Source organism: Mytilus galloprovincialis, chromosome 2 (assembly GCF_965363235.1).
Source record: "Mytilus galloprovincialis chromosome 2, xbMytGall1.hap1.1, whole genome shotgun sequence".
NCBI classification, from domain to species: domain Eukaryota; kingdom Metazoa; phylum Mollusca; class Bivalvia; order Mytilida; family Mytilidae; genus Mytilus; species Mytilus galloprovincialis.
Window position 1 is genome coordinate 88055329 of NC_134839.1, and position 12318 is coordinate 88067646.

At 33.1% G+C, this 12318-nt stretch overlaps 1 protein-coding gene across 3 annotated transcripts in view; it reads right to left on the reverse strand.

Moving 5' to 3' along the window:
* Window positions 1–8087, reverse strand: part of LOC143064749 (ceramide synthase 2-like) — a 29412-nt gene extending 21325 nt beyond the window's left edge. The window contains exons 1-3 of one of the 3 annotated variants that reach the window (XM_076237821.1): window positions 7865–8087; window positions 5308–5434; window positions 3059–3165 (exon numbers count right to left, since the gene is read on the reverse strand). In XM_076237821.1, coding sequence (XP_076093936.1) covers window positions 3059–3165; window positions 5308–5434; window positions 7865–8079 — 449 coding nt within the window. In that variant the 5' untranslated portion in view covers window positions 8080–8087. Of the gene's footprint in view, window positions 1–3058; window positions 3166–5151; window positions 5246–5307; window positions 5435–7864 lie in introns of those variants that run through there. The other 2 variants (XM_076237820.1, XM_076237822.1) reach the window with 2 other exon arrangements.
* Window positions 8088–12318: the final 4231 nt, after the last annotated feature.

Here is a 12318-nt window from a genome sequence, read left to right on the forward strand (position 1 = left end):
ATTTGAAAACGGGACCAAAAATTAAGAATCTACATACACAGTTAGATTTGGCATATCAAAGAACCCCAATAATTCAATTTTTGATGAAATCAAACAAAGGTTAATTTTGGACCCCTATTTGGACCAACATGAAAACTTGGCCAATAATAAAAAATCTAAGTACATTTTTAGATTCAGCATATCAAAGAACCCCAAGGATTCATTTTTTGTTAAAATTAAACTAAGTTTAATTTTGAACCCTTTGGACCTTAATGTAGACCAATTTGAAAACAGGACCAAAAATTAAGAATCTATATACAAAGTTAGATTCGGCATATCAAAGAACCCCAATTATTCAATTTTTGATGAAATCAAATTAAACAAAGTTCAATTTTGGACCCTTTAGTTTCCTAAACTGTTGGGACCAAAACTCCCAAAATCAAACCCAACCTTCCTTTTATGGTCATAAACCTTGTGTTTAAATTTCATAGATTTCTATTTACTTATACTAAAGTTATGGTGCGAAAACCAAGAATAATGCTTATTTGGGCCCCTTTTTGGCCCCTATTTCCTAAACTGTTGGGACCTAAACTCCCAAAATCAATCCCAACCTTCCTTTTGTGGTCATAAACCTTGTGTTTAAATTTCATTGATTTCTATTTACTTAAATACTAAAGTTATTGTGCAAAACCAAGAATAATGCTTATTTGGGCCCTTTTTTGGCCCCTAATTCCTAAACTGTTGGAACCAAAACTCCCAAAATCAATCCCAACATTCCTTTTGTGGTCATAAACCTTGTGTCAAAATTTAATAGATTTCTATTTACTTAAACTAAAGTTATAGTGCGAAAACCAAGAAAATGCTTATTTGGGCACTTTTTGGCCCCTAGTTCCTAAAATAATGGGACCAAAACTCCCAAAATCAATCCCAACCTTCCTTTTGTGGTCATAAACCTTGTGTTAAAATTTCATAGATTTCTATTCACTTTTACTAAAGTTAGAGTGCGAAAACTAAAAGTATTCGGACGACGACGACGACGACGCAGACGACGACGCCAACATGATACCAATATACGACCAAAAAATTTTCAATTTTTGCGGTCGTATAAAAACTTAACACTGTGCAATGAACCGTAAAAATGAGGTCATGGTCAAATAAAACCTGCGCGACTGACATAAAGATCATAAAATATTTCTATACACCAAATATAGTTGACCTATGGCATATAGTATTAGATAAAAAGACCAAAACTCAAAAACTTAACTTTGACCACTGAACCATGAAAATGAGGTCAAGGTCACATGACATCTGCACGCTAGACATGTACACATTACAATCATTCCATACAACAAATATAGTAGACCTATTGCATATAGTATGAGAAAAACAGACCAAAACACAAAATTTAACTATAACCACTGAACCAGTTGGACATGTACACCTTACAGTCCTTCCATACACCGAATATACTAGCCCTATTGCTTATAGTATCTGAGATATGGACTTGACCACCAAAACTTAACCTTGTTCACTGATCCATGAAATGAGGTCGATGTCAAGTGAAAATTGTCTGACAGACATGAGGACCTTGCAAGGTACGCACATATCAAATATAGTTATCCTATTACTTATAATAAGAGAGAATTCAACATTACAAAAAATTTGAACTTTTTTTCAAGTGGTCACTGAACCATGAAAATAAGGTCAAGGACATTGGACATGTGACTGACGGAAACTTCGTAACATGAAGCATCTATATACAAAGTATGAAGCATCCAGGTCTTCCACCTTCTAAATTATAAAGCTTTTAAGTAGTGAGCTAACGCCGCCGCTGTCGTAGCCGCATCACTATCCCTATGTCGAGCTTTCTGCAACAAGAGTTGCAGGCTCGACAATATACTACATCAAATTTACGATTGTCAAGAAAATCTGCAAGTTTTTAGTTAACAGTTATTAAATCTTGATTGTTCAAGGAATTTCATCTAGCCAATGACATAGTGCAAAAAAATCCTTTTAAAGTTCTCTGTAGAGAGTCTTAACTAAGAGATTGGTGAAAGTATCTTAGTTTGTAATAAGGACTGCAAAATCAGGAACAATCTAAAAAGGTTAAAGCTAAGATTGTTAACAGGAACCTGCATGCTCCAATTTGACAATAAAAAATTTCTCACTATAAAATATACGCTTTGTTTCACTCTCAGTCAGACAGAAATGCACCAAATTTCCATCTAAAATATCTGAATCAGATAGAGAAGTCCTTTAGTCTCAACAGTCAGTAATATAAATATCTACATAACATACACGGGAAACACTTAAATCCAGAAAATACAACATCTTTTAAAAATGATAAAAATTTATTATATCAAAAATTTTATGGAAAGTTAAAAAAAATCCTAGGTATTATCAAAAACTGGAGGAATTGTCTTAAAAGATGTGCTAACACATCTTTGTAAAGAAATTGGAGTCCAGTGAAGCATAAAGACAGCCAGTCTCAATATATGTATAGAAACTTCACGTACGATCATCATAAATAGTTTTGGATCTTATATAAAAGTATTAATACAGACCTTTAAGATTTAAACAGTACATGTAACTGTAATGAGTGTAAATGATACAGATTATGTTTCTTTAATACATAACAAAGGCTTTAAAATAACATGTAAATTTAATATTATTTATTACATTAATCGCTACTTTTTCCGTTTTTCTCGTTGAACTGAAGGAAGAACATGAAATTGTGATAAAAGAAGAGGACAACGAAGTATGTAATTTTTATTATGTATATATCCTACAATTAGAAAGAACTAAGAAAATTACAAACTGATAATGGGAAGAAGGAAATCAATTATAACTTTTCTTTACATTTTTTAATTGGCTGATCTTATATGTTTAAGGTGTCAACACTTGTTTAATCTGGTTGAAATTTATATATTGCTACAGACAAGATGGTGATCTACAAATATATATATTCAAGTTGGATTACAAACTACAGCTAAATCAGTTATATTTACACATTATTCAAAATTTGTGTGCACATCAATTCAACATATCAATTATCATGATTATGTAAACAGTATATTACCATGTGTCTTCAAATTTCATCATAACACTTGGTGCATCAAGTTTAGCCCTTGTTCTCATCCATCTCAGGATCTGTCTCTCTGACATACTTGTCCTTTTTGAGAGTTCCTACAGCATAAAAAGATGCAGAAAAATATTTTTTGAATTTATATAATATAAAAGAAAAAGAAAATTTTGAGTTTATATAATTGAAAAGTAAAAATTAATTTTGGAATTTATATAACTGAGAATGCACATATAGTGCGCAAATTTTACAACAAAAAACACCCATCTTTTACAGGTAGTTACACTGTACAAAATTATATTGGTAAGCATATGGAGGATTTGGATGAACCACGGGGGGTCAACTTCCTATTATTGGGTATACGGGGATGTGCCAAAAATATGGGTCATAATTTTGCGAGATTTTATATAAAAATGACCCTCCTTTTTAATGACATCCTATATTAAAATGCATTTACATTTGATAACTATATATTGATTCGGGGTATGATCTACATATCATATATAAATATGCTATTGAGAATCATACATTATTAATGGTCAATTATTATATTAAATTAAATCAATTCATTTGAAAGTTCACCTTTCAAACAAAGTGCTTTCAAATAAGTTCCCAAATGAACCCCGGTGAGTTAGTGCTTATATAAGCATGGGTCATATTTTAACTTGATATTGTATATAACTATAGGTACTGAATTTCAGTGAATGTTATATTAAAATGGGTACGTTTTATGAGGCAAAAATGGCACAACCCTACCAAGAAAATATCGAAGTTACCCCCCCGTGGGATGAACAAACAGGTATTCTGACACACAGTTAAATAGTTATTTTTTTATAAGTTGTTAGTAGCTTCGAACTAGCTGTCAGTTAACTGCGAGTACTCACAGATCTGTTCCTAGTGTCTTTTTGTTGTTGAAATGTACAAGTACCTGGCCACATCCTCTTGTGATTTCGTCCATCTGATGAGTTAAGCTTTTTTCATTTGATTTTTATAGTTTGTTTTTATGTTTTACTGTAATACCACTGTCCCAGGTTAGGGGAGGTTTGGGATCCTGCTAACATGTTTAACCCCGCCACATTATGTATGTATGTTTTTTGTTCATTTTTTTTGTATAAATAAGGCCATTAGTTTTCTCGTTTGAATTGTTTTATATTGTCATTTTGGGGCCTTTCATAGCTGACTATGCGGTATGGGCTTTGCTCATTGTTGAAGGCCGTACTGTGACCTGTATTTGTTAATTTCTGTGTCATTTTGGTCTCTTGTGGAGAGTTGTCTCATTGGCAATCTTACCACATCTTCTTTTTTATAAAGACAGACACACAGACAAATAGACAAAGACAGACACACAGACAAATAGACAAAGACAGATACACCGACAAATAGACAAAGAAAGACACACAGACAAATAGACAAAGACAGACACACAGACAAATAGACAAAGACAGACACACAGACAAATAGACAAAGACAGTCACACAAACAAATAGACAAAGACAGATACACATACAAATAGACAAAGACAGACACACAGACAAATAGACAAAGACAGACACACAGACAAATAGACAAAGACAGTCACACAGACAAATAGACAAAGAAAGACACACAGACAAATAGACAAAGACAGACACACAGACAAATAGACAAAGACAGATACACAGACAAATAGACAAAGACAGACACACAGACAAATAGACAAAGACAGTCACACAAACAAATAGACAAAGACAGATACACATACAAATAGACAAAGACAGACACACAGACAAATAGACAAAGACAGATACACAGACAAATAGACAAAGACAGACACACAGACAAATAGACAAAGACAGACACACAGACAAATAGACAAAGACAGACACACAGACAAATAGACAAAGACAGACACACAGACAAATAGACAAAGAAAGACACACAGACAAATAGACAAAGACAGATACACCGACAAATAGACAAAGACAGTCACACAAACAAATAGACAAAGACAGAATGATTGTTACAGGACATCTGTTGACTAGTCACTAGGCCCTAACTAAGTAAGGTGACAATTGATGAACATATAGAGGATAAAGAAAGCAAAAATTCACCAGTTTGATCTTAATCCTCCCTCAGAGCGTTTGTTTTCTTTTCATCAACTTGTTGTAACTGTCTTAAGAAGTACTGCAGGCCTTGTTCATCAATCAAATTATATAAGCACATTTGTAAATACATCCATAGATATATTTCAGTATGTAAAAATTTACCGTAAGATTATTTTCTACTTTAGATTTATATTTTTTGAAGGCTGTTTCAAGTACAGGATTTTGTTTGAGCTGGTATTTCTTCGGTTCTTTAATTCCCAAATATCTACCCATGGGTATAACAACCAATCTGCAAAAGAAATGAAATTTTGTTTGAAACAAATCTTAAATGAAAATACATATAAATAAGATTTTATTCCAATCTAAAGTATTCCTGCATGGCAAAAACTTTGCAATACACCTGACAACACATGGTCTATTTTCATGCTTTTTTTAGACAAGCATGCAGACTAAACAGACAGACAGCATATCCATGTGGCATTCAAGCACAATAACAGACAACACTAGATGTTGTGTAGGACAGCATTTATATTTATCATCAATTCATGTACATTGTGTTGATAAAATATTTAAAATAGATAACAATATTTATAAAATGCATCGAAAAGCGCAGGCTTATACAACCACAGAGGTAGAGTGGGGAAAACTTGGACACGATATTCGAGCGTGATACTGTCTGAATTTGGATTTGATCAAATTTTTGACATAATATAGGTTTGTGACACAAAATAAAAGTGGTCCAAGGTCTTTAAAATCTATTGTGTAATACTATATTTCTTCTTAAAACTTTTAAAAAACTTTGAAATTGACAAATTTTGAAGAAAAATATAAACCCCTTTACAGCATTAGATCCCCTCCATCAGGTTAATTCTACTCAGTTATGCCTCACTGAACAGAATTTCTATTGTTATATTTAATATAAAATTTAAAGGTCAACTGTCCCTTTTGTTGTTGATCAGGAGTTAAGATAGGTATACAATAGATTTCAAGTTCTGTCACTTTAGCAGAAGAAGAAGAAGAAGAAGAAGAAGAAGAAGAGTGACGTTTGTTTATTTTTACACCTTCTGCAGAAATGAAAAAAATGCCCATCAAAAACCAAGAAATATTTTATCTTTTTTAAACACAAAATGCATTTAACTTTTATATATCTAGTGGATGCTAGGCCTTAAAACTTTCCAAACAGCACAGGTAAGTCTGTACACAGAGCAGTTTTTGAGGTGAAAATACGACCATATTTGTACATTTGTTAGGCAGCAACCATTTGATTTTCTGGGGGGGCTATGTTTTTTTTTGGAAAAAAAAGTTTGTTTCCAGTTTTTGGAGAAAAAAATAATTTGTTTTTGATTCTGAGAAAAAAAATTGTTTGTTTCACCCTCAGCTGCCACTATATGATAGTAGTATATGTAATGCTAAAATTGAAAGTAAAAGATGGTCAAAGGATGACTGCAAACATCTACAAGAAGATCTCGACAAAATGGTAAAATGGACAAAAATTTGGCAAATGATATTCAATCCTTCAAAATGCTATGTCCTTACAATAACCAAAAAAAGGAAAACCATCAACTTCAACTACAACATCAATGGTCATATCCTGGAATCAGTTGCATCAAACCCATACCTAGGAGCTGAACTCACCAACACCATGTCATGGGACAAACAAGTTAACAAAGTTGTCACCAAAGGAAATAAAGCACTAGGCTTCATACGAAGAAATGTTGGATCATGTCCAGAGGCAGTTAAAAAACAAGCCTATCTTGCCCTTGTCCGACCGCACCTTGAATACGCTTGCAGCGCATGGGACCCTCACCTACAAAAACATATTTATCAGATTGAGATGGTCCAACGCCGTGCAGCACGCTTTATCAAAAGCAATTATTCAAGGGAGCCTGGAACAGTAACAACTCTTCTAGAAGAATTAAATCTAACACCACTAGAAATAAGAAGAAAAGTAGCACGTATAACACTCTTTCATAAAGCCATCCATGAAAGAGTTGCTATACCTATTCCAACGCACATTATAAAACCAAGAAGAACGTCGAGACTCCACCAACCGAACACTAAAAGATATGTACAAATCAGGCCAAACAAAGATATCTACAAATACAGCTTTTTCCCTAGGACCATCAGAGACTGGAATAAACTACCAGATGAACTATTAGAGATCGAGAGCAGTGAGGAATTCAAGACCAAACTCACCAAGCTCCTCTGTAGTGGCTAGCAACACAGACAGTCGATACTGGTAGAAAATGTTTTTAACCTGCACCTGTATATAAATTTTTAGCACAATTTTGGAACCATTGTTTGTAAATATAGAAGTTTATTGTCATGTTGGAGGACGTCAAAAGTTAAAACTATACTTGAGTGATGGGTCGAAGTACCCTTTTCAAGTGACGACATAGCTCCGCTATGTCGTAGATGTAGATGTAGATGTAGATGGAAAGAAAAAAATTGTTTTCGACTTGTCGCGAAAAAATAGGTTGCTGCCTTATGATGAACCTTAAAGCCAGTCTAAACAAAAATACCCCTCTATATATAAGGGAAGCAATCCGTCACATTTATATGACTTCAATTAAGTTCAGTTAATATCATTTATTCAAAACATTAATGATAGGCATGTGCTTTAAAAAAAAATAATAGGCCGAAACGACCATGGCCGAAATGTTGAGATGCCGGTTTCATTATCGACTATAACCATGCTAACCAGGATTCAGGAACTAACCTAGCATAACAGTATCTAAACACTAATAAACAGACGCCGAGAACAATAGAAGGCAAAAATATATCTTCTACTCTTGGATAATATTCATCTTTGGAAGTTTGAGCTACCAGGTCTTCCCATGTGTATCCCACAGGAAGCCAAAAATTTGGATTCCAAAACCATTTGGAAAATCTATCTAATGCGTCCTCCATCTTGTTTGTTGATGCTGCGATCATGGGAGATAACTCTTCTGAGTTACGGGAAATGGATCATTCAGGCTGTTTCAATTTTCTTGAACTTCTTCTTCTGTTTCTTCTTCTTCGGAAGTCCACCCTATTTGCAGAGTCACCGCATTAAAAATATCCTAGTGTTAGATAATTTTTTAAATTGCGTACTATTTATTTATAAAATATTAAAAATTTGTTAGGTTTAAATATGTAACTTTGTTTTACATAAAAGAGGGGATAGGACCTAAAGTTATCGGGACTCCGGGATCGGTGGGATCGGGTGTTTTTAATCTCGGGATTTCGGGATTGACCCTTTCGGGATCCGGGAATTCTTTTTTGCGAATTTCGGGACCTCGCGATTTTGTGTTTTTAAGCCCGGGATTTCGGAATTTCGTTTTTTCAAGCCCGAGAAATCGGGATCAGGACCCCTCCTATCCCCCCTCATAAAAGGATAAAAGGTCAAACTTGTATTTACACCGTACAGATCATACTGCCATAAGATTAAAACACTGATTAGATTTAAAAATCAAAAAATGAATAAAACTTAAAATTGATAAGTTTAAAAAGGGCCACTTGTTAAAAGATAAAAATATTTATATTGTAAGGGAGCTACCATTTGATTTCTAGGGGGGGGGGGGGGGGGTCTAGGATGAAATTTGAAAAAAATAGGCAGGAAAGGAGTTTTGAGTAAAAAAAAAAAGGCAGGATGAGATGCTTGCAAAAAAAAAGTCAGGATTAACTAAAAAAAAAAAAAAGGCACTGAGGACCGAACAGAGTGAAAAGTAAAAAGTCAGGACAGTGTTTACAGCTAAAAAAAAAAATGCGATGACATCAAAAGATCAATGTAAGATAAAAAAAAAAATATATATCCATATGGGTCAATCAAATTTTCCCAAATTAAGTTAAGAGGGGGGTCACAGTGGGGGTCAGTGAAAAAACTATGTGAATTAAGTTTTTTATCCTTCATTGAACTTTTGATGTCCCTAACATAAAAGCTGGACATTTAAAAAATCGGGTGTTCAGTCTGGACTATCGAACCGGCATTCATATGTTGCAGATTATGCACATTTGGAATACCAAGTTATTTTGAAAATAAAAAGATATTTTTCTTACCGATTCTTCCATTTTGATTATTAGTCTTTCTAAATTACTACTTCTTACACATAACGAAAATCATTCCAAACTTATCTACCATGGTTCTTTTTGATTTTTTTGCGGTAAATTTCATATGATGTCCGAGTCCAAATCTGAACAATTCTATTATACGAAAATGAGGGAAAATATGTTGAATTTGTCTAAATTTTAGGTCAAAAACTCTATTTTGTGCTAATTTAATGTTACACCGTATTTTTGTCGTTTTCTTCATGTCCGTTTCATGCTTTAAAGAGTAAATTTTAATTCACCTTACTAGTAATGTGGATTCTAATGGCATGCATTCATCATTTTATGATAAAAACAATTCTTCTTCAAAAAATATTATAAACAGTTGTATAAACTATTTAAAAAGTGCATTTTACAGTTGCCGTCAACTTTGTGCACGCCGTCTTAGCATTGTGCAGTTTTAACTATCCATATCCATATCCGTATACGCCGATATTTCTTTGTTTGCTTGCAATGTGCTGTTAACTATCCATATCCGTATACTAAAATCAGTCACGTATATGGATAGTAAACTGCTTATTGCTAGAAAAGTCAAGACAACGTTAAAACTTTGATAATGTAATACAAATAGTATTCAGGAAACAGTAGATAGGAAATACGAAAAAAGATAAATATTATAAGATAAAAGTTAGAATTAAAATAAAGAGATCACTATATAGAGGGGGCAAGGGCGATCCCAATAACAGCAAAACAGCAAATTGATTTGGCTCATAACAGATAACAAGGAATTAAAATGGACAAAAACAGATAACAGTAAATGAAATATTAAAATAATTCGGTCTTTGACAAATCAGTATTTCTTATTACGGATATAATCCTTTGTAATGCATTCCATTTTCTATGACTAAGTTTTTAGTATTAATTTATGTATCTAGAATGTGTTTAACTTATCACTCAATATATTATAATATTTTTTATACGCTCGTTTACGGAACGTATTGTGGTATACTGTTGTCCGTCTGTTGTCCAAATGTGGGACATTAACTCAAAAACTCTTTAACCAATTTGCATTAAACTTGTTTATATCTACTGAAGTGAGCTCCCTTTTCTGATAATATCTCAAAAATGCTTTCACAAAGCGGCAAGGAATTTTGGTGAATTGTTTATATCTATTAACATGAGGTCACTTTCAATTTTTATAAATTTAGATTTTAAGTGTCCGAGTTAACGGGTTTTAATTAAAAAGGGGGGATTTTCCAGTTTTCAGACATTAACACAAAAATGTTTTCAGCAGCTCTCATGAAACTTTGCTGAAATGTTTATATCTATTGTTGTAAACTCCTTTTCGATTTTTATTAATTTTAGATTTTGTTATTGAGTTAAGGGATTTTATTCATTAGAAAAGGTGGTATGTTCTAGTTTTCAAAAATAACTCAAAAATGCTTTCAGCAGTTCTCATGAAACGTTGGTGTGTTGTTTATATATATTGACTGAAGCTCCTTTTGTTGCTAATAAAAAAAAAATGACCTAAAAGAGTTTGAATATTCTGACTTTTTCTAAATGACCATTTAATGAGGTGTGTGATTTTTTCTTAATAAAACTATGAGGCAAAGTGCTATATAGGGTAGAAAAATCAAAAGCACCAATTATAAGTATGCAATTTATCAAGTACTTCGAACGAATTTTGACACTCTAAAAGCAATTTATTCCACTATTTTCAAAGGCCTTATTTAATTATTTTTTTTATCAGCTGAGGTTTTTGATTGTACCAAGTGTACTAGTAAGTGAAATATTCATTGTTGGGAAACAATGGCTTGAAACGAAATAAATCTTTGTTTGTAATGAGTTATGTGCAGCTTCAGACCCAAGTACATGGTTGAAACTTTCATTGTACAACGCATTTGGTTCTGCTTTGAAAAGAATCAAAGAGCTGATTCTATGTACCATATTATATAAAAGTTTAAGTGGTTGTTAGGACCTAGTCCTTAATTGAGACCCTTGTCAGATATTCCTGGCCATATGTTTTCCTTTTTGTCATATTAAGAATTGTTTTAATTTAATATGTTCGTACGGAAAACAAGGAACATTATTCTCATACAAAAAAAATAAGATAATTCTAAATACACATTCATAAAAAGAATGGAATTTATTACAAAGGATAATCATAAGATATACTTGAATTGTCCTGGACCTCACTTCTGTGATGGGTATATGTTAATGGAATCCTTCTCTGAATACGGGACAAACATATTAGTAGTGGTAGACCCCAATGTTCAATGATCTTCAATTTATACCGAATATTGACTGTCAAAAAAATGCTAACATTCAAATTTTCAAAAACAGTTAACAGCAAATACATTATCACAATAACAGATAACAAAAAAACTAAAAGCCCAATAACAGCTAACAAAGAATAAGACAATAACAGCTAACAGCAAATATATTTTCAAAATAACAGATAACAAAGAATTAAATTGCCCCATAACAGCATAACAGTTAAACCCCTTGCCTCCCTCTATATATATAAAAGCATTTTTTTCATGGTAAGGTTTGGTTGCTGTCTTTTTCTTCTTTAAGTTCTCCATCCTATATATTTAAAACAAGTTAATATATTAGTTATATACAAAAAAAACGGTGCAGAGAACAGACGTAATGATTTTAAAAACTTTTTACAGGAGATGAAGCTATTTAAATTATCGGAGAGTGGAGAGAGCAGTATATGTTAGCTGCTCCAACAAGCATGTATTTGGTAATGAATTCCATTGCGGTTACTATTGTGTATGGGGAACTGAATGACAAGCTGTACGAGTCTTTGGTGTATAAATATGTCTGAAGGTGTTAGAATGATGCTTTCTGGTTGTTGAGTCTGATGGGGTTAAAATTGTGCTAGATGGTATAGCAACAAGCTGATGTGTGATCTTGTACATCATAATCAGGCGTGCACGTAATCCGAGTGTGTTGTGTTAATTGTGGCCATTTGAGTGTATTGAGCATAATGATACACTGCTAGTGTTACCGACATAACGAGCAGCTCTCCTTTAAACCATCTCTATCTTTGAGATAAATTCTGAAGTGTGGGGGTCCCAAACCGGACAAGAATATTCGAATTTGTGAAGGACAAGTGCTATGTCTTGCTCTTCATGTTTT